Source organism: Biomphalaria glabrata, chromosome 2 (assembly GCF_947242115.1).
Source record: "Biomphalaria glabrata chromosome 2, xgBioGlab47.1, whole genome shotgun sequence".
NCBI classification, from domain to species: Eukaryota; Metazoa; Mollusca; class Gastropoda; family Planorbidae; genus Biomphalaria; species Biomphalaria glabrata.
In genome coordinates this window covers 45,792,423-45,817,985 of record NC_074712.1, presented here as the reverse complement: position 1 = coordinate 45,817,985, position 25,563 = coordinate 45,792,423, and the positions used below count along the sequence as shown (strand labels likewise).

General features: G+C 38.7%; 1 protein-coding gene across 4 annotated transcripts in view; it reads right to left on the bottom strand.

Annotated features, from left to right (window-relative positions):
• The window catches only part of LOC106069888 (uncharacterized), a 40,015-nt gene that overhangs the window by 3,660 nt on the left and 10,792 nt on the right, over positions 1 to 25,563 (bottom strand). For 3 of the 4 annotated variants that reach the window (XM_056020858.1, XM_056020857.1, XM_056020860.1), the window contains exons 2-9: positions 22,064 to 22,386; positions 6,775 to 7,014; positions 6,080 to 6,201; positions 5,136 to 5,239; positions 4,254 to 4,310; positions 1,374 to 1,450; positions 333 to 440; positions 26 to 151 (exon numbers count right to left, since the gene is read on the bottom strand). In XM_056020858.1, coding sequence (XP_055876833.1) covers positions 26 to 151; positions 333 to 440; positions 1,374 to 1,450; positions 4,254 to 4,310; positions 5,136 to 5,239; positions 6,080 to 6,201; positions 6,775 to 7,014; positions 22,064 to 22,249 — 1,020 coding nt within the window. In that variant the 5' untranslated portion in view covers positions 22,250 to 22,386. Of the gene's footprint in view, positions 1 to 25; positions 152 to 332; positions 441 to 1,373; positions 1,451 to 4,253; positions 4,311 to 5,135; positions 5,240 to 6,079; positions 6,202 to 6,774; positions 7,015 to 22,063; positions 22,387 to 24,545; positions 24,771 to 25,563 lie in introns of those variants that run through there. The other variant, XM_056020859.1, reaches the window with a different exon arrangement.

Genomic DNA, 25,563 nt, shown 5'->3' with positions numbered 1-25,563 from the left:
AGACCACTGCCATGGTGAAACTTACATTTTGATAATGATTACATGTTCCCTCGTCATTTTTTGTCCTGCAGCCGGAGGATGCTCGAATCTGTGAGAAGTCTAGGCTACGTTCTCTGGACCAGGTGGACACCACACTTGAAATACTCTCTCCCTGGACACGTGATATTTATGTAAACACAATTCAACATAAACTTTACGATAGAAACAAATATCTCTTAAATCAATGTTAACCACATAATGATCCTATCTAAACAAATATCTACCAGACATCTAAATAAACATCTACTTGACATCTAAACAAACATCTACCTGACATCTAAACAAACATCTACCTGACGTAAGCGATGAAAGTTCGTGTATGTCCCCCTTGGTCCTGGATAGTTGATGGTACAGTGTAAAATGTATTTGGCCCATTTTAAAAGATAACCAGCATCCCAGACCTGTTGATGTATCAAAAGAATTCTTGTATGTAAAAAGGACTGATACCTTACACTATAATATGAAGTTAGTAGAATTTTAAAATCTTAGGCCATAGCCTAAGACGGCATGGCGCACACCAATCAATGATTTCTGCATCAGTGGGACTTATCTGAGATCGAGGATAACTAGACTATAAGTATTAATCTGATCTGAAATATGAATCATTGATTTGAAATATGAAATACTGATCTGAAATATGAAATACTGATCTGATATATGAAGTACTGGTCTGAAATATAAAATACTGATGTGAAATATGAAATACTGATGTGAAATACGAAATACTGATCTGAAATATGAAATACTGATCTGATATATGACCCAGAGATCTCAGAGGGTTTGGGTAAACAATGTTATATCAAATGAACGCATAGTTAACACAGGGGCGCCCCAGGGGGCTGTGACATCGCCATTGTGGTTCATTTTGTACACCAATGATTTTCAATCCGATAGTCCTTTTTGCTCCTTCACAAAATTCGCTGATGATGCGGCTCTTCTTGCACTGTTCTCAGAGAGCTTAGACGTAAATGAGTATTTCAAAGAAATAGAACAACTCCATTTGAATGAGGGCTTGAGAGGCTTAAATCCTCTCTTGTAAAAGCCCTGGACAGAAATATTGCTGTTGTGCATAGTGCATACATGTCACCATACATGTCGAGAATTCAGGTAACAATGAATGTTAAATTTACTGTAATTACCAATAAATTAATACTTTCTTTAACCTCCCAACCATCGACTTAGTATTCCTTCCAAAGCCCACATAGTCTACAGAACCAAACCCCACATAGTCTACAGAACCAAACCCCACATAGTCTACAGAACCAAACCCCACATAGTCTACAGAACCAAACCCCACATAGTCTACAGAACCAAACCCCACAGAGTCTACCTACCAACTCCTCCAGGCCTCCAGATCTTCGCAAAGCATTGTGAGCATTGGTCAATGTCCAAATCTCAGAAGAGTCCAATTCTGTAGCAAGAAAAACATAAAAATATATTTAAAAAAACAAAAAATCTTATATTGGTGTAATTGTATCAATTAGTTTGGATCTGTCATGTTATTCCTGGCGTATTAGATCTAGACTAACAATAACCATATCTGTCATAAATAAAAAAAAAGGAATATAAAATCCTCAATTAATATACATGCTTAGGTGTTTTACATAACAGATATAGATAGATAGATAGATAGATAGATTAGATAGATAGATAGATAGATAGATAGATAGATAGATAGATAGATAGATAGATAGATAGATAGATAGATAGATAGATAGATAGATAGATAGATAGACAGATAGATAGATAGATAGATACAGTGGCCTTACCTTCCCCAATCAACTTTCTCAAAACATTTCCCAATAAACAAAACCGTTAGTTTTTTCTTAGCTGAAGCAATACAGTGATCTGATGACCTACTTTCATTGATTCTTACACAAATGTAGAATGGGTTTTAATTCTATTATACAATCCCATTGTGTATGAAATCTATTCAATAGTTTATTGCAAGTTTATTGAAATAAGAAACAGACTTAACATCGCATGAACATGTTTCTTTTGTTTTTTAGACGGAAACAGTAGAACATAATGCTGTGTTATTCAAACTTTTATTAGTATCTAGACCAGAAGGAACTTTCTGGAGATAGTATACGAGAGATATCAGGTCCCCTCAGCATCCAGCAAGGTAGTCTGGCACTGTTAACTCCTCATCCAGCAAGGTAGTCTGGCACTGTTAACTCCTCATCCAGCAAGGTAGTCTGGCACTGTTAACTCCTCATCCAGCAAGGTAGTCTGGCACTGTTAACTCCTCATCCAGCAAGGTAGTCTGGGGAAGCAATGTTAACTCCTCATCCAGCAAGGTAGTCTGGGGAAGCAATGTTAACTACTCATCCAGCAGGGTAGTCTGGGGAAGCAATGTTAACTACTCATCCAGCAGGGTAGTCTGGGGAAGCACTGTTAACTCCTCATCCAGCAAGGTAGTCTGGGGAAGCACCGTTAACTTCTCATCCAGCAGGGTAGTCTGGGGAAGCAATGTTAACTTCTCATCCAGCAAGGTAGTCTGGGGAAGCACCGTTAATGCCTCATCCAGCCAGGTAGTCTGGGGAAGCAATGTTAACTTCTCATCCAGCAGGGTAGTCTGGGGAAGCAATGTTAACTCCTCATCCAGCAAGGTAGTCTGGGGAAGCACCGTTAACGCCTCATCCAGCAAGGTAGTCTGGGGAAGCACCGTTAACTCCTCATCCAGCAAGGTAGTCTGGGGAAGCACCGTTAACGCCTCATCCAGCAGGGTAGTCTGGGGAAGCACTGTTAACTTCTCATTCAGCAGGGTAGTCAGGGGAAGCACTGTTAACTCCTCATCCAGCAAGGTAGTCTGGGGAAGCACCGTTAACTTCTCATCCAGCAAGGTAGTCTGGGGAAGCACCGTTAACTCCTCATCCAGCAAGGTAGTCTGGGGAAGCAATGTTAACTCCTCATCCAGCAAGGTAGTCTGGCACTGTTAACTCCTCATCCAGCAAGGTAGTCTGGCACTGTTAACTCCTCATCCAGCAAGGTAGTCTGGCACTGTTAACTCCTCATCCAGCAAGGTAGTCTGGGGAAGCACTGTTAACTTCTAATCCAGCAAGCTAGTCTGGGGAAGCACTTTTAACTCCTCATCCAGCAGGGTAGTCTGGGGAAGCACTGTTAACTTCTCATCCAGCAGGGTAGTCTGGGGAAGCACTGTTAACTCCTCATCCAGCAAGGTAGTCTGGGGAAGCACCGTTAACTTCTCATCCAGCAAGGTAGTCTGGGGAAGCACCGTTAACTTCTCATCCAGGAAGGTAGTCTGGCACTGTTAACTCCTCATCCAGCAAGGTAGTCTGGGGAAGCAATGTTAACTCCTCATCCAGCAAGGTAGTCTGGGGAAGCAATGTTAACTACTCATCCAGCAGGGTAGTCTGGGGAAGCAATGTTAACTCCTCATCCAGCAGGGTAGTCTGGGGAAGCACTGTTAACTCCTCATCCAGCAAGGTAGTCTGGGGAAGCACCGTTAACTTCTCATCCAGCAGGGTAGTCTGGGGAAGCAATGTTAACTTCTCATCCAGCAAGGTAGTCTGGGGAAGCACCGTTAATGCCTCATCCAGCCAGGTAGTCTGGGGAAGCAATGTTAACTTCTCATCCAGCAGGGTAGTCTGGGGAAGCAATGTTAACTCCTCATCCAGCAAGGTAGTCTGGGGAAGCACCGTTAACGCCTCATCCAGCAAGGTAGTCTGGGGAAGCACCGTTAACTCCTCATCCAGCAAGGTAGTCTGGGGAAGCACCGTTAACGCCTCATCCAGCCAGGTAGACCGCGTTCTGAGCTTCATTAATTCTTTCTCTTCTGATATATTATATATGTATGTGTGTGTACGTGTGCGTCTGTGTATGTATCACAATAGTAGTTTAACCCTAATTATATCAGAGAAGCATTGACATAATATCTGAACCTCTAAAAGGTCCCATTCCCAAATAGTTTAGGCATTTATTCAGTCTTAATCCAGTTCTGATCACAGCTTGTGTCATTTGCAGGGGAAGATCTACCACACCTCCGAAGGTCATTGATAATAGTTAAAAGCATTTCTGATGCCTTACCCTTACCTCAAGAGAGTCAGGGGAGACGACCCTTACAATAATTCTCTTCGCAAAACATATTATGTATGCTTCCCCTTGAAAATGTTAACAATTGTTTCCGATTCCCTTGACTGTGCCAAAGTTAATGAAAAGAAATGTATGAAAGAAAAAAAACAACAACTTACCATCACTAAGATCATAGACTGGGTTACGTACTAAAGACAGACCTAGAGGTCTTTTATCTGAAATTGATGGACAGAACTTTTAAATACAATATAAAGAGACCCTGCTGGACATAAAGTAAAACAAAGAATGTTTGGTCATCAAGGCTATAAACAAACATAGAGGACAAAACAAAGAAACTGACCATAAGCAGGTTAAAACAAGCGGGAAATCTAAAAAGACAATGCAGGACTAGTGTAGACAACATTAAGTGTGCGTGGATAAAATAAAAGAGATGTTTGTGTTTGTGTTTGTCCTCATTTAAAAGAAGATGTTTTGATTGGTAGTCTTCTTATAAAACACAGAAGTTCCTTCAAAACAGAAGATAATTACGTTCTAAGCATATCTATAATTTAATTTAGTCAGCCATAGTTATGAGAGACTTTAACTCTGCTAAGTCATTGGTTCTCCTTCGTGATTCTCGCAATACTTTCACATAAGACTAATGCCTGACATGACAACTAATTTTGTTCTCAATATTTAGAGATGTTTTGTTTTTAAGGATTAGTGTATTAGCTTAAACAAGAGTATAGAGATACTTCTAGACTTGTGTTTGGTAAAATTCAAAAGAATGTAGTCTGGCCTACTTTGATCATTTGGAATGTCTCTGAGATGCTGATAGTGATTCTTTAAATATAAAAGATTTTAAAATGTTACGAGAAAAAATAAAATTGCTTAAATTTTCTTAAGTACTCATGTCATTATGGAACTAAATATTCTAACACATCGTCACCATTTCTTCAAATCAAAAGTGACAACCAAAGCAGCGGCAGATGCACGCACACAACGCATGATACTACTAATGGATACACAGTATTACCTATGGATACAAACGTATGACAAACCTCTCAGGGCACAAAGATTATCTTGACAAACTCTATCTCGAGGGCACCTTGTGCAATAGTTGACAGCACTTCGCTGGTAAGGGGCATTACTGGTCAGACTCTTCCTGGTAAACATAATAAACCCGGTTAATTCCCTTTCACAGAAAACATTCAATGAAAAAAAAAAAAAAGCTTTTATGTTTTCACCGGCCCTTCAAATGTGCTTGAGCAAAGATATAAGAAAACCATTAATATGTCGCCATGTGCCCGATATGTGGCCGAGACGAGAGAACGTGGTTGGAGTGATATCAGACGTTCGCCAATCTAGATCTAGAAATTTTTTTTACATGACCAGAAAGGGATATGTTGTGACCATGCGGAGAGACCATCTTCCTAGTCAGCCCGTTGAAATACTATTTCGTTTTGTTGGATTGGTTTTAGTTATTATTTCGTGAAAGAATGCACATCGCTTAATGTTTTAATTGTTTGTAACTTAAGTTCCCATGTAAAAAGAGCGGGTTTTTTTGTTTGTAATTAAAGCAAATGGGATGACGCTGATTTGGAACTAATGAACTACTTACTGGTTTGAACGTAAGGACACAAGGAAATGACTTGCTTTTGACATGATTTGAACAGCTAACAAAAGGTCAAAATAGCTACGAATCATATATTATTAATGGTTGATGGCTTGGCCCATTGGCCACACCCAAACACTGCTTCTGTACGTAACGTTTTTCCTCCTAGAGTTTTGTTGTTTTTGGTTGGAAATGGAAATTTATGTTTTCTACTCCTTATGAATTAACATTGCCTACGCTCAAGGCAAGTAATTAACTAAATCAAACCCTTTGCAAATGTGATATAGCACCTTTATATCCCTGGTTTGCAGGTGTATTGTTCCGTTGCTGAAGTACGTTTAATACTAGTTTTAATTAAGAAGTTTGAACAACTTAAAACAGGTTATCTACCAGGGGCTGTAGAAACAGACGATCAGAGTAAACTTGTCTGGAATCCAGCGTTCATAACGGTGCATTCTGTTGTCACAGTTTTCAACAGCACATCCAATATTTTCAGATTCAGCCTGAATCATCTACAATACAAAAACAATAATTATAAAACCAATAATTGTAATAATGTATATAGATGTCCATACGAGCGAATGTATGTATGAAATGATGTCTTAGAGAAGGTGTGGATATAGATGTCCATACGAGCGAATGTATGTATGAAATGATGTCTTACAAAAGGTGTGCATATAGAGTAGGACAAGGTAGAGAGGATATACATATATTAAATAGCTACAAATTCTTTCTGTGAATGCACGATGTAATGATCACAGCAAGATATTAACAAACTTCTTGATGAGCTTCAACCTATAAGGTTTGAAAAAAGAAAGCTCCAGACTAAACTTTATTCTTCAAACTCTGAACCTTCGTAGATATTCATTAAGTTGAGCTACATGGTAACATGAACGTGATAAGAAAGTCAGTCCAAGTGAATACACACAATAGAAACATGAAACAAGCAGGATTAAGGTAATATCGTGCTACAAAGTATGCTACCTTAAAATAACTAGCGCAATCACAAGATTTAATGAAGTCACTATTACAGACAAGATAATGAAATGTGTAAACCGTCTGATGTCTTTATAAATGAAACTTACCTGGGCATAGTTACAACCTTGGCCGCAGTGGCTACCATAGACATAATTTTCCCTTGACCTTGCCCAGCCGTCCACTGTACTGTTGACCAATTCTTTGATCATGTCCGAATCTCTCTCTAGAATGTGGCGGCGTCTGATGGCTATGTTGTAGCCAGCGTCATACTCTTGCGACGATGGACGCTCGTAGCGACAGCTGGAGGCAAACTGTTCAGCCTTGCGTGCCAGAGTGTCGTCCCAACCCTGTCAGAGAAAGACGAATGTTTCAGGGATAGACAACATGAGTTATAAATTGTGTCAGGGATGTACGACATGAGTTAAGAATTGCGTCAGTGATAGACGACCTTAGCTATGAAGTGTGTCAAGGATAGACGAACAGAGTTATAAATTGTGTCAGGGATGTACGACATGAACTATGAAGTGTGTCATGGATAGACAACATGAGTTATGAGCTGGGTCATGGATAGAAGACCTGATTTATGAAGTGTGTCATGGATAGAAGATCTGAGTTGTGAAGTGTGTCATGGATAGACAACATGAGCTATGAAGTGTGTCATGGATAGAAGACCTGAGTTGTGAAGTGTGTCATGGATAGAAGACCTGAGTTGTGAAGTGTGTCATGGATAGACAACATGAGCTATGAAGTGTGTCATGGATAGAAGACCTGAGTTGTGAAGTGTGTCATGGATAGAAGACCTGAGTTGTGAAGTGTGTCATGGATAGAAGACCTGAGTTGTGAAGTGTGTCATGGATAGACAACATGAGCTATGAAGTTTGTCAGTTATTTTATATTGATTCTTGGTCTGAGATTGGGTTTGGGAGAAATAACGTGGACAAACCTGTTACCAGACAGACAGACAGAGTGAGTTGATATAAGCTTTCTAAAAAAACAAACTTCCATAACTAAGGCAATGAATCCATACGAAGTTTCAAAATGTAATCTAACACACACATCATTTCTATTTTTCTTTGCATTTGTAATCCAGAATATTAGATTTACTTTTCTTCATGTTACATTCAAAGACAAACATGTTCCCTGTCAGTCATATAGCATTTTTTTTTTGTCAGACATGCTGCACTGTGCATAGACTGTGTCAGAAATGTTTGGAAGCTAACTCAAATATTCATGGCTACGCAGAGCTAAAAATAGCAGCTTCTAACACGTACAGTGATGGCCAGTGTTATGGCAAGTCGGAATCGTGTCGACCAGTTAAGAAAGCGTGGTGACATATCTTGCAAGCAGACGTGAGCCACGAGGGTGTCGAGCTTGCAACAGACACCAGCAGAAATACAATTGACCAATTAGTTTGAGAACATACAATAGGTTATGTTCTTATTACATCTCTCTCTCTCTCTCTCTAAATGTTCATTGTGGTTTTCATATTAGTTATCATCTTTCGGTGATGTAATTATCAGAAGAGACCGACGTGACCCAATTAGTTACAGTGTGTCAGTCTAAACAGAGTTTTCTCTTTTTTCATTCTTTCTCTTTTGTTTTTGGTGCTATATCTTTAGTTTGTTACTCCAGCTCTCTCTCTGTCTCTCTCTCTCTCTCTCTGTCTGTGTGTGTGTGGGTCACCAACACTCTCGTTGCTGCTTATTTTCTTTTCTCCACACAACCACACATACACACAAAATCATTCTTCTTTGCCCTTGTTAGTCGTCTGTTGTGTAGAAAAACTTTACTTTTTATTTTGTTTTATTATCTCCCTTTGTAATAAACTCTCTCCTCTCTCTCTCTCTCTCTCTCTCTCTCTCTCTCCTCTCTCTCTCTCTCTTTCTCTCTCTGCTTGTTTTTTTTTCCACCTGTTTAGCATTCACGCACGAACATATAACACACATATATAGGCGCATGTAACATACACACTCACATTTGTATACGCACACAGACACAGACACACAAAAGTTTTTCTATTTCATTTTCTGTATAAAGTAATATCCGAGCCACTGAATGCATCTCGCGATAGAAGTCACTGTTTGCATCTCCCAATATCTGAGCTACTGTTTGCATCTCGCAATATCTGAGCCACTGTTGGCATCTCGCAATATCTGAGCTACTGTTGGCATCTCGCAATATCTGAGCCACTGTTGGCATCTCGCAATATCTGAGCCACTGTTGGCATCTCGCAATATCTGAGCCACTGTTTGCATCTCGCAATATCTGAGCCACTGTTTGCATCTCGCAATATCTGAGCTACTGTTGGCATCTCGCAATATCTGAGCCACTGTTGGCATCTCGCAATATCTGAGCTACTATTGGCATCTCGCAATATCTGAGCCACTGTTGGCATCTCGCAATATCTGAGCCACTGTTGGCATCTCGCAATATCTGAGCCACTGTTGGCATCTCGCAATATCTGAGCCACTGTTTGCATCTCGCAATATCTGAGCTACTGTTGGCATCTCGCAATATCTGAGCCACTGTTTGCATCTCGCAATATCTGAGCTACTGTTGGCATCTCGCAATATCTGAGCCACTGTTTGCATCTCGCAATATCTGAGCCACTGTTTGCATCTCGCAATATCTGAGCTACTGTTTGCATCTCGCAATATCTGAGCTACTGTTTGCATCTCGCAATATCTGAGCTACTGTTGGCATCTCGCAATATCTGAGCCACTGTTTGCATCTCGCAATATCTAAGCTACTGTTGGCATCTCGCAATATCTGAGCCACTGTTTGCATCTCGCAATATCTGAGCCACTGTTTGCATCTCGCAATATCTGAGCTACTGTTGGCATCTCGCAATATCTGAGCCACTGTTTGCATCTCGCAATATCTGAGCCACTGTTTGCATCTCGCAATATCTGAGCTACTGTTGGCATCTCGCAATATCTGAGCCACTGTTTGCATCTCGCAATATCTGAGCTACTGTTGGCATCTCGCAATATCTGAGCCACTGTTTGCATCTCGCAATATCTGAGCTACTGTTGGCATCTCGCAATATCTGAGCCACTGTTTGCATCTCGCAATATCTGAGCTACTGTTTGCATCTCGCAATATCTGAGCCACTGTTGGCATCTCGCAATATCTGAGCTACTGTTGGCATCTCGCAATATCTGAGCCACTGTTTGCATCTCGCAATATCTGAGCCACTGTTTGCATCTCGCAATATCTGAGCCTCTGTTTGCATCTCTCCATTAATTAATATTTGGCTCTCTGTTACCATTGGAGAAATTGTATTCATCACATGACACATTTTTGAATCTGAAACTTGTGCAGTTTGTCTTTCAGGTGCAGACGAATGAAAGTGATTTTCGCCTTTCATAAGCACTTAACGCTAAACGAACGAAGTTCTAAAGAATATAATTAATTCGTTAAATTAATAAAAAAATAAAAAAATAAAACAAAATGTAAATAGACCAGTGTGTGACCAGATTTGGCCAACTATGAGACAACTGATGTTAAACGTTGGAAGGGCGCATAAAATTTGAGCAATAGGTCTTTATCCAAACATATAAACATATCTAGACCAGAGGTGGGCAAATTATGGCTCGCGGGCCACATGCGGCCCGCCGGAGTGTTTTATGCGGCCCGCCGACACCTACAGAAATCAGGTGTACCCACAGTATATACTTATAAAAATGCAAATATATTAAAATTAATATAAATATAAATTACTAAAACTGTCATTATAAAAAGTTTCAATCAAACGAAGATATTGCTTATTGGCTATACTATATATCAATACACTGAATTCAAGACATAATCACTGATCAGTATTTATTCAATGCTATGAAGAACTATGTTGAATGTTGACTGAGTAAAATAGTTGTTTTTTTATACCCCTACCATAAACTTTAAACAGGAAAGTTTGCACAAAGCTGCATACAATTTCTACTAAATATGCATGCATAGAATAACATTGACATAGTAAACAAACTTATTAGACGTAGGGGTATTAACCACAGGTAGCTCCGATTATGATCTAACTAATCCAATATATCCGCTATCTTAGCATGGGCAAGGTAAACGAGAACACTATAAAATCTCAAGGAAGAAATTGTTCTGTTACTTGAAGGACATTGATTGTGACCTTGTTACCAATATTTCTAAAGAGTTGAAGACAGATTTCAGGTTTCATTATTGCAATGAATTTCTTGCATATGAAATGTAAATGGATGTTAAATCTTTTCAAACAAGGCCTTCCCATTTCTACAAGCAAGCAAAAGAAAACAGGTTAAATAGTGAAATGATTAAAAGTACAAAACATATTTAGATAACTTACAATTTATAAAAGCAAATTTTAAGACGTCAAGAACCAGTTTTCAATAACATCAGCTCACCATTTAGCGCAGAAACTGATTCAGCTCCAGGGGACATAACTCCAAAGAGAAGCTCCAGTCAGTACCTCCACAGGAGTCTTATGGGTGTCAGAGGCTGTATTTCCACACTTAAAAAATGTGCTGCTGTTAACACAATTTGTGTACACATACATCAGTTCTTCTTCTTCTTCTCTGTTCTCATTTTACATGTTGGAGGGTTCAGATCAGTAATCCTATTTCTGAGATGAACCGCGCAATGGTTTCCAGATCAGGCAGATCTCCGAATAGCTTTGGTTCTATAGGAGGGCTTTGGGGACAGAGTCCTTTACGGGTCCCTTGATTTAGTTTGCAACATTGAAGGACATGGTCAGCATTCTATGGTGAATCTCCACTAGGGCATGCTTTGCTCCTCCCAACATTTAACTTCCGGAACATATATTGTCTCATCCAGTGATCGAGCATTTTTTTTTTTGCATTTTGTTTGGGTGGGGGGGGGGGGACTAAACAAGTATAATTACTGGTCGATTTTGACTGACTGTAATTTGACAGCAGTCACAACACAAGGGTAACAACTAGTAAGCTAGTTCCACAGTTCCGGAACATTATGCACGAGTGTAAAAAGTAAAATACTGCACATTAAGTACAACGGTATATTGGTGGGGATATTGTAATATAAAAAGACAACAGCAATTTAAAAAAATTCTTAATTTGATTTTAAAAATGTCCTACTCTTGTTGTAATTCCTTAGCGTGGAGTGTGGAAAAAAATATATAATACAGTGTAAACATGAATTAAAAGCAATTCTACACAGCTTGAGTATCTTTCTAAGCTGTATATACATATGCGGCCCGCCATTCCCAAATTTAGACAAATGCGGCCCTCGATACAAAAAGGTTGCCCACCCCTGATCTAGACAGAAACTAGTGGAGCATGACCTGGAGGAAGAGTTAACGCCTGAATAGATTAAGTGTATATATATATATAACCTTACTAACAAGATTCTTGTATATTCATTTACAAAAACCTGATCTGAATTGTGTTCACTGAACGCCTTAGAGCAGCAAGGAAACTTTCTCCCAGGGCACTTCCCCCTCTGGTCCACAAAAGAGATTGGCACACTGAGCCTGCAACAAGCCTGACAGATGCAGTATTCACTAGACTCAAGCAATTGTTCAAAAAAGGCATACAGACATGTAATTAACATATTTTCCACGGCATTGTGATGTCTTGTAATCTAGATCAGGATTTCGAACACGCTGAGGTCTTGCATAATTCAAGAAATTTATGAAAGTTTTATGCACATGAAATAAAACTAAACCCATTTTTTTTTAAATATTTCACAACCTGGTCCTGGCTTCAAGCTGAAGTTCTGGCTTTATAAACATGCTAAGTATACGTTTGTAAAATGTTTAAAATTATTGTAAAGGCGATTTTTTGCAACATCATTCCAACCTTCGGTTTTCATTGATATAAGCCTACTCAAGTAGTACCAACGTAGTTATTATACATTCTGAAGTTCCATTTAGAGCCACACTTTGTTAACGAAAAGGTGTCTAGAGTTTGAAATGCGAGTGTTCCAATAGAAATGATAGCTGAAGAGTTTATTTTTATACATTTTTTTTTCTGTAGGATTTGATTATTTAGAAAATACACTTCTGACACAGTTTAAAGAATAATGGGGGTGTGGGGATTCACAGCTGGAGAATATCCCACGCCTACACTAATAGAGACATCCATAAAATTGACAGTGCAATGAAATTACTCAGCGTTTAAGATGATTCAGAGATGAATTCTTTGATAGTCTGACATAGTCTGCCGACAATCACGTGACCAAAGTACTTTTAGACAAAAAAAAATGTGTCAAAAGCAAGTAATGACCAATTAAGGGACACTTGAGCTGACCACTTTCAGATTTCCGTTTTAGCACCACGATGACGTCATCGTAGCCCAGACTTGTGCCTACATTTAACTTCTCGTTGGTCATCTCTGTGTCTACGTTCGTGTGTGACCAAGATAGTCAGACTTTCCATTTTAATGTTTCTAGTCATTGTAGATATAGTTTCACTGAATAAGACTTTCACTATTAGTATCTGAGCTTAGAAAGAGCTTACATTCAATTTTTGCTTAGTAGATAAAGTTATTTTTTTTAAGTAGACTATATTTTCATGAAGAAAGTATTAGCGAAATTGTCAGGTCTCTTATTTATTTATCTTATCTTATAAAAAACAGACGTTATTTCAAAAAAGAAGATGATTACGACCTACGCTTCATGCATATAGTCATACATGTTAACCAATGACTTAAATTCTGCCAAGTCACTGGTTTTCCTGGCTAGCTCAGGCAACCCATTCCATGCTCTAATAGCAATAGAGAATAAGGAGTATTTATACAAATTTGTCCTAGCATATGGGACGAGGAGTGTGCCTTTATCTTTGTGTCTTCCTGAGTATTTTATTAGATTTTGTTTTTGTATTTGAAGATTATGGTTCAGTGTTTTATGTATAATTGCTACTTTACTTTGAAGGCTTTCTAAATTTACGGATTTCACTAAAGGTGTTACTCTAGTCAAATGTGAATATTCGTTTGTTATGAATCTCACTGCTTTTTTTGTGTCTATTCCAGTTTCCTAATGTTTTCTTGAGTTGAGGGGGTCCCAAACAGAGAAGGAGTATTGTATTTTTGGCCTAACTTAGATCCTCCAGCGCCTCATTGGCCAGCAAGCACTCCACTGAGATCGGTCATATGCGACTTCCAAAGCCTCTTCCCAGCTGGTGACCACAGAGTTTAAGTCTTCTAAGAAAGGCCCGATGCCAAGTTTGACTTGGATTGATCATGGTTTCACTTTCCTATTTTCAGCTTCTCTGTTATGGCTGACTTTGGTCAACGTGTCTTGTCTAAGGATATGTTATTCCTAGGATCCTTCTCGTGTCTCTGGAACTCTAAAGAATTAGAAAACTGAAATGTCTTATCCCTGACACAAAACAAAATTCCACCTCAACAACAAAATGATAGGAAAAAAGGTAGTGCTCTTCAATGTCTAGACTTCAGATGAAAGATCCAGATCTGATAAAGCCGTGAGCTGTTGAGAACTTGAGATATCTTTAGATAGGTCTTAGTCAATACTAAGTATCGAAACCTTGAGTTCTAACAGCGTCCATAAACTCGTTTATACTAAAACTAAAGGCGATGTAAGAAAACAAAGGTTCTGTTCGTGAGGAGTGTCAGTACTACTCAACTACCATTCTATCACCATTCTAATACCACTCTACCATCACACTAACACCACTACTCCGATATCCCTCTAACACCACTCTACCATCACATCATCAACATTCTTCCATTACTCTTACACACTCTAATACTAACACACTAATATTAATTCTTTCTCATCCATCCAACTGTTTCAACAACTCTACTACCACTTTATCTACAATTCACTACAACTTTACCACACTTTACCACATTCAACCACACTTTACCACAATCCATCACACTTTTGCACTTTTTATCACACTCCACCATTCTTTACAAAACTCCACCACATTTTACCACACTCAACCACACATTTCACCACACTTTACCACACTTTACCACACTTTACCACACTCTACCACACTTTACCACACTCCGCCATTCTTTACCAAACTCCACCACATTTTAATAAAATCGACCACACCTTACCACACTGCATCACATTTCACCACACCCTACTACAATTAACCACACTCAAACCACTTTACCACACTCTACTGCAGCGTTTATGGTTCACTTTCAAGGACAATAAAATGTATTTCCATTGTTGATATAAAATTCACTCGGTCCAATGGCGACGTTTAAAAAAAATTAAAATAGGTTGAGAGACATTGTTTCACATTTTCAGTAAGTCAGTAACACTTTGAAACATGCATATCTTTACTTGAGAGGCGTCTGTGACAATATTGAATCTAAAGTTTTTGACGAAGATATTTCAAAACATCTTATCTAACTGTATTATGTCTCACGTTTCCAATGTGAGAACCATCAAATGCCTTCCGAATGTCGTACATCCTTATGGTGACAAGCTCTACGTAATAAAAAAAAAGTTCGCCAAAAGACGTCTAACGCAAGAAGAAAATGATCTTAGGATGGTCACACCTATTGCAGACTTGGGTGCGATTTAGTTACCTCGAATGTCCTTTGAATAATAATATTTGCTAGTGTTGCGCCCCTCCTTACTAGACTAAATTTGACACCCCCTTTTCTCCACCTTTTCTGACATGCGCTCTTCTTACTGTGAGACAAAGTAAGCTGTAAACTCCACAAGTGTTCAATTCTAAACCTCAGAACTCAGGAAAACACTTTGCATTTCTTGGCTGTCTCGGACCACGCTGGGAGTTATTACAGATCCCATTACTGGCTGAAAGGGGAACCTGCCGTCTCAGCTTATTCATCTAGAGAAAGAATATTTTTCTACTGAACAATTAAAAATAACTACGAACAAAAATATTAATTTTAAAAAATCTTTGCTCAAGTCAAGCTTCGAACTCGTCCTTAGCACGGTTAGCTCGATGCCCCAACGAGGTTTGCCACTCAGCCTACAATTTTTTAAATGCATAATTATTTATTGATACTTTCATTATATAGAGCTAGATCTAGATCTACTTAACTTTCTGATTTATAATTCTTAAAATCTTATCTAGATCTAGATATTGAACTACTTCTAGACCTAGAATCTAGATGTAATCTATATTAGATATACATAAAAATATTTTAAAAATCAAAAGCGGCATGCATTTGCACGCTGAAATCTTCATTACATTTAATAAACAACTGATCAGTACACTAAGTCTGACGACGTTGCATGTTTTTTTTAATAGTCAAATTGAAATGCACCTCTTTTGTTGACTTTGAAAAATAGTGGTCAAACTTGAGTTCTCCCGCCTGATAGTTATTACACTCTCAGCAGTGTACATCAACTGTTAATTTTCAAGGAAAAATTGTTAGAGCCGTTTCCAGGTTCCACCCAGGCTCCATAAAGTTCTGACTTGAATAGGGGTATTGTAATAAAGCGAATTAGATTTGCTTTTATTAACAATAATTAAGTAAATTTGACCTCCAAGTTTTTGTAAATATTTATGCAAAGAAAAAAACGGAAAATGTAAGTGTGTGTGTGTGTGTGTACATTTCTTTTGGGATCAATGAAGTGTGGGGGGAGAGAGGCGCCTTCGCCTAAAGTTTGAGAAACATTTCTCTACCACTACTCTACCACTTTACCATTATTACACAACCATTCTACCGCAACTCTTCCATCACTCTATTATTATTGTCCCACTATTCTACCCAACTCTACCTACAACCTTCTCTTTTTTTTCTTTCATTCACAATTTCTTTTCTCCTTTTCTCTTTACACTCTCCCTATCTCTTCTCTTTACACTCTATCTATCTCTTCTCTGTTCACCAACCTCGCTTTCCACATTTCCACAATGTTCACTAACTAAAACGTTGTCAACTAGAAATCCCTAGCCTAGCATGTCTTGTGCACTAACTACTTCACCAGTTGGCTCTGTGTATACACTTCCTAGTTCTCTCCACGTCCTTCTCAGAGCTGAACTCTCTCTCGCGAAGGCTGCAAAGAAAGACAACTGAACACTGTGACACGACATGCGCAAGTCTCAATCAAATGTTTTCATTAGCCATTCCAGGCTTAAGCCACGGTTCAAGAGTTTCAGGTGTCCTGATGATGTCTAGACGGTGTGAATTACAACACATTTTTTTTTATCGGTTAATATGACCTCGATACTTAAGCCACCAGAAAAAGACAGTCATTTGATATTGTAATGAAAAAAGCATTTGCAAACCTATTTTTTTTTCTAAATCTGATACATACGCAACTGAATTAAAAGAGGGTGTCGACTCCAAACCAACACAGCATTCAAATGTTACGTTACTACACCTTATTCAAAAAAAAATCTAATATGAAAAAAAAATTGCAAGTCTAGTTATTTTATTTTCTATGTCTGGCTGGTAAAAAGTTTGAACACGATATTTCTCCCACACCCATTTTCTTATCAAGTTTACACAATTATTCATTGGCTTAGATAATACGTGAAACAAAAAAATAACAATTAGTCAATTATTGTTAGTTATTTATTGTTTTGTTTGATATCAGCAAATGAAAATAATCCTCTAGCATTCACAGATGTTGTTAAATATATTGGTTTTTGTCGCCTTAAATAATTGTACATTTCTCCCACACCCATTCTCGGATCAAGTTGAAGCCTTAAACAATTATTTATTGTACCTGACAAAACACGAACCAATTAAAAAATTAACCAATTAGTCAACTAATTATTGGTAATTATTTTGTTTGATATCAAAAAGGAAAACACTGATATGGTTGTATGTGCATAGTTCTTCGACTTCGATATGTCGATATTTGCTGTACTTACTTAACAGAGAGAATCTCATCTCTCAAAGGTAAAAGAAAGTTCCCCTTTCAGACCTAGTGGTCTATAGGGCAGATGATGTAAAGATCATCTGTTTCCGCGGCCTCTCAAAGGTGCTCCGGTGGAAATGTCTGAGCTAGGAAAATTATAGAAGTAAACAATGAAACAACTAAACAGGTTCTGGTCGGGCCACATTTCACGAGATTTCTCCGAGGGATGAAGATTCAACAGACACTTTGCAGCCCAGTCTGAAAAATTCCTCGATCTGTGAGACAATTGTGAAGCATCTTTAGAATACCTGTATTCTGGATTACAAGTCTTCTGGATTACAAGTCTTCTGGATTACAAGTCTTCTGGATTACAAGTCTTCTGGATTACAAGTCTTCCCACGCAATTTGGCATTCACAAGTCTTTTTGTGAGCGGCTTTTCGATTGAAAGTGGTAGAAGAAAGAAATCTCAAAGATCGACATCTCAAAGAACGACATTTTAGAACGACATTGTATAACGACATCTCAAAGAACGACATTGAAGAACGATATTGAAGAACCACATCTCAAAGAACGACATTGAAGAACGACATCTCAAAGAACGATATTGAAGAACGACATCTCAAAGAAAGATATTGAAGAACGACATCTCAAAGAACGATATTGAAGAACCACATCTCAACGAACGATATTGAAGAACGAAATCTCAAAGAACGACATTGAAGAACGACATCTCAAAGAACGATATTGAAGAACGACATCTCAAAGAACGATATTGAAGAACCACATCTCAAAGAACGACATGGAAGAACGACATCTCAAAGAACGACAATGAAGAACGGCATCTCACGGTGCTCTGGCGTTAGCACTGTTTCTTATCGTACTTAATCTCAGGTATAAATCAGGCTTCATAGAGACACGTCTTTCATACCTTCCACATCTGTAACTTCATAGAGACACGTCTTTCATACCTTCCACATCTGTAACTTCATAGAGACACGTCTTTCATACCTTCCACATCTGTAACTTCATAGAGACACGACTTTCATACCTTCCACATCTGTAACTTCATAGAGACACGTCTTTCATACCTTCCACATCTGTAACGTTTTACCGTATGTCGTCTACTGTCCAGTTCAATGAGGAACTATCGTTAAATTATATATTCTGTCGCTAGAGAGCGCGAGGGTACAGACCAAACCGGCAGCATCGAGTAACACCAAAGGGTAAAACCCATATATTAATACTGACAAATAAAAGTAAGTTTTTTTTCCTAAAAGAAGCGAGACTAACAAGATACGAATTTTTATATTTAATAATAAATAAAGATTTATTCGAAAAAATAAATGTGAAAAGTGTCTATAAGGGTCAACTTACACCATTACCTAATCGAACATGGTGACACCGACCATAGCTACGCCTCTGCACCAATCACTAAGACGCGCCACAAAAACCAGTACAAAGTACCCGAGAGAACGTATATAAACATCGACATTTTATTCTGTGTGTTGATGATAGAAGAATGTATGCTAAACACACACACACACAATAAATCAACAAAGACAAGTAGAAGAAAGAGAGAAGAGGGAACTATGTAGAACTATACAGTAATCTCCCGTCTTCCCGACCAGACTTATCTTGTACAATAATCGCTTGATCGCTTGACTATTCAGTGCAATGTAAGTTGGTTGTTAGAATAGACTACCAAGACTGTGATACCATTTTGTATAGATCCAAAACAGAAATGGAGAGGACACTGTTTAGTGCTTTATCTTTATAGGTCAATTGGGTGAAAGCTATTCCTTTCCAAAGTATTGTTTATGGATAAGTTAAGCATTGCAGTTTGGTTACAGAATTTATGTTATGCTTATAGCATGCTAGATTTATACAGTAAGTTCTAATAAGCTGTCTAAATAGACAAAGTTCATTTAAATAGACAAAGGTCATGTAAATAAACAAAGGTCATCTAAATAGACAAAAGTCATCGAAATAGACCAAGTTTCATAAAATGGGGGTGTGTTTTTAGAAAGATGATTTCAGAACCGTTCTTAGGCTTCTAGGTGCCCTAGGCAACGAATGTAGATTGAGGTCTTTAGAAAAAGGGGAAAAGTTGAAGAGGGATTAGGGTGATCAACTCCCTTGTACTGGGGCCCCTCCTACAACTCTATCGCCTCGATTTTGTCCGTTGCTACGTACAGATTTACAGGAATTATGAATCTGGTTAGCAGCCAAGTTGGTCATTCGGTAGTAATTCCGCCACCAAAGACGATTTGTATTTCTTAAATGTATGAACATTCAAATAATAGAAACTTTGTTAAAAAAATATCGGTCTCCGTTGACAGTTGGGTTAATAGGTGATCCCCCTTAGGTCAACTCAGGTCTAAGAAAGTCCCTAATAACTACGAATGTTTGGTTGTTATTTATAAGAGTTACAAATTGTATTTTAATGAACTCTTTCATGATTTTTGTAAATCTTTCTAGCCTGTACATTCCGATTTCTAAGTTATTTCTTTTGAAGAAAAAATAGTAATTTTCATTATTGAGTTGACTACAGTGATCTTTCAAGATGGCGTTCCTAGACTTTGTTTATTTAGTCAATTTATTTCCAGCATCTCTCGCAGTCTTCCTCTCTTATTTCCAACATCTCTCACAGTCTTCCTCTCTTATTTCCAACATCTCTCACAGTCTTCCTCTCTTAGTTCCAACATCTCTCGCAGTCTTCCTCTCTTAGTTCCAACATCTCTCACAGTCTTCCTCTCTCAGTTCCAACATCTCTCACAGTCTTCCTCTCTTAGTTCCAACATCTCTCACAGTCTTCCTCTCTTATTTCCAACATCTCTCACAGTCTTCCTCTCTTAGTTCCAACATCTCTCACAGTCTTCCTCTCTTATTTCCAACATCTCTCATAGTCTTCCTCTCTTAGTTCCAACATCTCTCGCAGTCTTCCTCTCTTATTTCCAACATCTCTCGCAGTCTTCCTCTCTTAGTTCCAACATCTCTCACAGTCTTCCTCTCTTAGTTCCAACATCTCTCACAGTCTTCCTATCTTAGTTCCAACATCTCTCGCAGTCTTCCTCTCTTAGTTCCAACATCTCTCACAGTCTTCCTCTCTCAGTTCCAACATCTCTCACAGTCTTCCTCTCTTAGTTCCAACATCTCTCACAGTCTTCCTCTCTTATTTCCAACATCTCTCGCAGTCTTCCTCTCTTAGTTCCAACATCTCTCACAGTCTTCCTCTCTTAGTTCCAACATCTCTCACAGTCTTCCTCTCTTAGTTCCAACATCTCTCACAGTCTTCCTCTCTTAGTTCCAACATCTCTCGCAGTCTTCCTCTCTTAGTTCCAACATCTCTCGCAGTCTTCACCTCTTATTTCCAACATCTCTCGCAGTCTTCCTCTCTTATTTCCAACATCTCTCACAGTCTTCCTCTCTTATTTCCAACATCTCTCACAGTCTTCCTCTCTTAGTTCCAACATCTCTCGCAGTCTTCCTCTCTTAGTTCCAACATCTCTCACAGTCTTCCTCTCTCAGTTCCAACATCTCTCACAGTCTTCCTCTCTTAGTTCCAACATCTCTCACAGTCTTCCTCTCTTATTTCCAACATCTCTCACAGTCTTCCTCTCTTAGTTCCAACATCTCTCACAGTCTTCCTCTCTTAGTTCCAACATCTCTCGCAGTCTTCCTCTCTTAGTTCCAACATCTCTCACAGTCTTCCTCTCTTAGTTGCAACATCTCTCGCAGTCTTCCTCTCTTAGTTCCAACATCTCTCGCAGTCTTCCTCTCTTAGTTCCAACATCTCTCACAGTCTTCCTCTCTTAGTTCCAACATCTCTCGCAGTCTTCCTCTCTTAGTTCCAACATCTCTCGCAGTCTTCCTCTCTTAGTTCCAACATCTCTCACAGTCTTCCTCTCTTAGTTCCAACATCTCTCGCAGTCTTCCTCTCTTAGTTCCAACATCTCTCACAGTCTTCCTCTCTTAGTTCCAACATCTCTCACAGTCTTCCTCTCTTAGTTCCAACATCTCTCGCAGTCTTCCTCTCTTAGTTCCAACATCTCTCGCAGTCTTCCTCTCTTAGTTCCAACATCTCTCACAGTCTTCCTCTCTTAGTTCCAAACACTTTTCTTTGGGTTCTATTTCATCGTGGCAACCTGTCTTCGTCTTTCTCTAATGGAATTGTATTGCTTAAAAGGATCTTAAAACTCGGTGTATAAAGTATTATAATGCTAACTAGTGATCAATGTCTCACCTCGACTGACATTCTGTCTCTGTTCACCTTCACGTATCTTTTAGCCTTTTAAGTGATTAGAAAAGATGAGCAAGGCTTTTAGTCAGGGGTTCTCAACCTGTGGGGCACGAGCCCCTTGAGGGGGTCGTGTGACGATTTACCAGGGGTCGCCTAAAACCATCGCAAATATGAATTGTTTTTGTCAATTTTTCTATTGCTGTGTGTGTGTGGGTGGGTGAAGGTTTCGGCAAAGTGGGGGGGGGGTTGTAAAAAAGGGGCCACCTAGCTTAAAAGGTTGAGAACCGCTGCTTAAGTAATTAGACAAGACGAACAAGACTTTATCATAAGAAATGTTGAACAAGACTTGAAGTGATTAGAAGTTTGTACTTACGAGTTCCATCATATAGCTGGCCATGACCTGTCTCCTCAGGTCGTTATGTTTGGTTAAAATGTCACGTTTCAACTCATCGTTTATTGGGATCATTAGGCTCTGCACTGATGCCAAGGTCAAAGCTGCTATCACCAGAACTGATTTTACATTCCATTGAAGATATGCTGGCCCCATCGCCATTTTCATTTTGGTTGGGATCTGTTTCAACACTATAAGATTATGTAGAGATTATTTCAATTTAGACTTTAAATATACTTTCCAATCTCCACAGTTCTTTCAAATGTCTATGTCAGGTGTCATACATTGCTTTGTTTATTTCTTATCTGAAAATAAAAAACAACAAAATAACAGTAAGAGTCTTACAGTAAGTTGCGGTTCATTAATTCACATCTAAATGAATGTGGTATCAACTATCAACTATATTTTACTGTCATTAGTAACCAATGTTAAGGTTATCCTGACATTGCACTCAACCGTAACCAACAGCAAATACCACTCTACCTAGTTCTAAGCAATCGAATCGTGGCCGAGAGATCTAAAGCTTTGTATGCACCGGCCTCTTTCTTTGTATAGGTTCGAATCCTGCTGCCTGAACATTTTTACTCACTTTTGTTTAAAACCAAATAAGTTTAGACACAGCGAGCAAACCAGCGAAGTGAACTACAAATGTTTAACTAACTGGGACATCCTAAAACCAACTAGATCTCAACATGGTACACAAAGTGACAGACTAATAGAGGAATCCTTCCTGGCAGTGTTAACCATGACGAATCATCATTAGCCTCAATCAGCTTTAAAGTCAATAATGTTTGGTATCAATCATCCCTAGACTTAATTATCATTAGATTCAATCATCCTTAGCCTCAATCAGCCTTAAAGTCAATAATGTTTGGTATCAATCATCCCTAGACTTAATTATCATTAGATTCAATCATCCTTAGCCTCAATCAGCCTTAAAGTCAATAATGTTTGGTATCAATCATCCCTAGACTTAATTATCGTTAGATTCAATCATCCTTAGACTCAATCATCCTTAGAGTCAATCATTTTTAGAGTCAATTACCCTTAGAGTCAATCAACCTTAAAGTCAATTATCCTAAGAGTCAATTATCCTCCAAGGGTTCAATCATGCTTAGCCTCATGGCCTGTAAACGTTTGGTGTTAAGAAAGAGAGTACACAATATAAGAACGGACGAGAGCCAGAGACGTATAAGACAAGAGAAACGCTGAATATCGAGTGACGTCTTCATCTCTTAGATTGCTGAGTAACATCCCTTGATGTGGATGGGAACATTAAGGAGAAAAGTGTGTTTCCTGCACACTTGACCTTGGAGAAGAAACTTTCAGAAAATCAGAAATATTACATGTCACAGCCTCGTTGTGACCTCGTACCATGTTCTAGCTTGAGAGTCACCTACCAGAATCAGGCTCAAAGCACGAGGAATAATCTGTCGGGGAGAGAGAGTGACGGCGCAATATTTGACAGAGTTGTTATTGAGTCTTGAGAAGGGAAGGAGGTATATGTCTAGTGAAGTTGTTGGCTAGTGTTGGAGATTTCTTATTAAATTGTTCACACTATGGAAATGAAGTAACATACTTGATGCTAGGTTTAATTATTTATAAAGTATTTCTACTAGCTTATGACAGGAACATCTATCAAGTTATTTGTTTCACGTATTGAATGTGTTGCCGGCTAATACATGCGTTATTCACTGCGTTTCATCTTTGTTGGGATATTACGTAAAGCTCAAGCTTCTCATTCTACAGGACATAGAAAAACACAAATCACGAACCGGAAGTAACATCGCAACAACTTAACAATGTATAGCAAGACACCTTGTTAAACTACTCAGTCAAGTTGCCCTTGTGATCAATAGGGATAATAATGCTAAGGTCCACTGTTTGTACGGTTAATGATGGTGTACTGTAGCCAGCACAACGACCAACCTCCTTAACTTTCCCAACTTATGTCAGGTACTCATTAGAGTTGGCTGCACTCAGGGACGTCCTAAGAATCCTAAAAAGAGTCCACTATGTCTACGGCCAACGGCTAACGAGAGTGCACTGTAGCCAGCAGAGCTATCAACCACTTTTACTTCCACCAACTTATGTCAGGTACCCATTAGAGTTGGCTGCACTCAGGGACGTCCAAAAAATCCCCAAATTAAAAAAAGTCCGTCTTCACTGAGATTCCAACCCAAGACTCCTAAGTGATTGACCACTGAGCCACACACTGACCCTACATGACTTGGTTCAAGGAATATTCAAAGAACGTCGCTACATCCGTCATCCCCCCCCCCCCTCAGTTTGATTCGTTGGCCTTTCTACGTCGCTGAACTGGACGTTGTGATGACACAAAGAAAACGTTAATGTTCACCATAGTGTTAGTGGCTGGACGGGTTTTTTTTTATATCTAGGTAGAAATCTAGGTTTATATCTAGGTGTAAATTTTGGTTTATCTTACTAATCAACAGCTACTCACCTTGTTTCCTAAAAAAAATGTTTTTGAACTAATGTATAATTCCTATCCGCACACAGTGTGGAGAAGAAATGAGCCGTCAGGTATTCAAATAAACGAGACAGGTATTTGTCTATTGTCTATTCAATCGTACCGCAAACACTCCAAAAAAAAGTCTCCATACTTCCTTTCAAGGTAATACTCTTTAAAACACATGAAATGTTTAGATCTGAACACACTGACAGTCTTGAAACTCCCCCCCCCCTGTGTTATGTCTCTGTCAGACTTCCTCCCCTCCACAGGACGTCGTTACCCCCCCCCACCCCACTGCTCCACCTCCTTACCTAGTGCCACCGAATTTTTCAAATCACATTTTTTTTCTTTTACAGACATAAATAACTCTTGTTGTCATTTTGTCTGACATCTGTCATGTAATGATATCCAATGTCACAAACGTCTCAGACAGATAACCTTTATACTGAATCAAAGCATAAATTGACTGAGGCTTGTTCTACCGAATCCAACTTTGGGCTTAGTATGCTGATTATTATAAAGGGTTTTGGGCTTAGTATGCTGATTATTTGAAGGGTTTAATGCTTAGTAGAAGGCGGATTACTATAAAGAGTTTTGGGCTTAGTATACTGATTATTATACATGGTTTTAGGATGATTGATCGTTTCATCATAAAATATAGTGTGTTTAAAAAAATATAATAATCGAAACAATTTAATATATCTATGAATGATACCCCCCCCTTTTTCAAACATCTGCTAAACCGCCTCCAGCCCCCCTCACAAGTGATCTGCCAGTGGCTGTTAGCTTAGTAGTCTGATCCAAGAAGTCGCCTATACGTTTTGGTCTACTGCGATTGTGTATCGAAATAAATGTAATTACCAGCTTTACAAAAAGAGTCCACTCTAAACTAATAGAAAAATAAAGTGAATATTTGAACTAGAAACTCTTTAGGCCAAGTTCTGCGACAATGGAGATTGAAGTAAAGTACAATGTGTTGTTCTAATAGCTCCATAAACTGTTGCCTCTC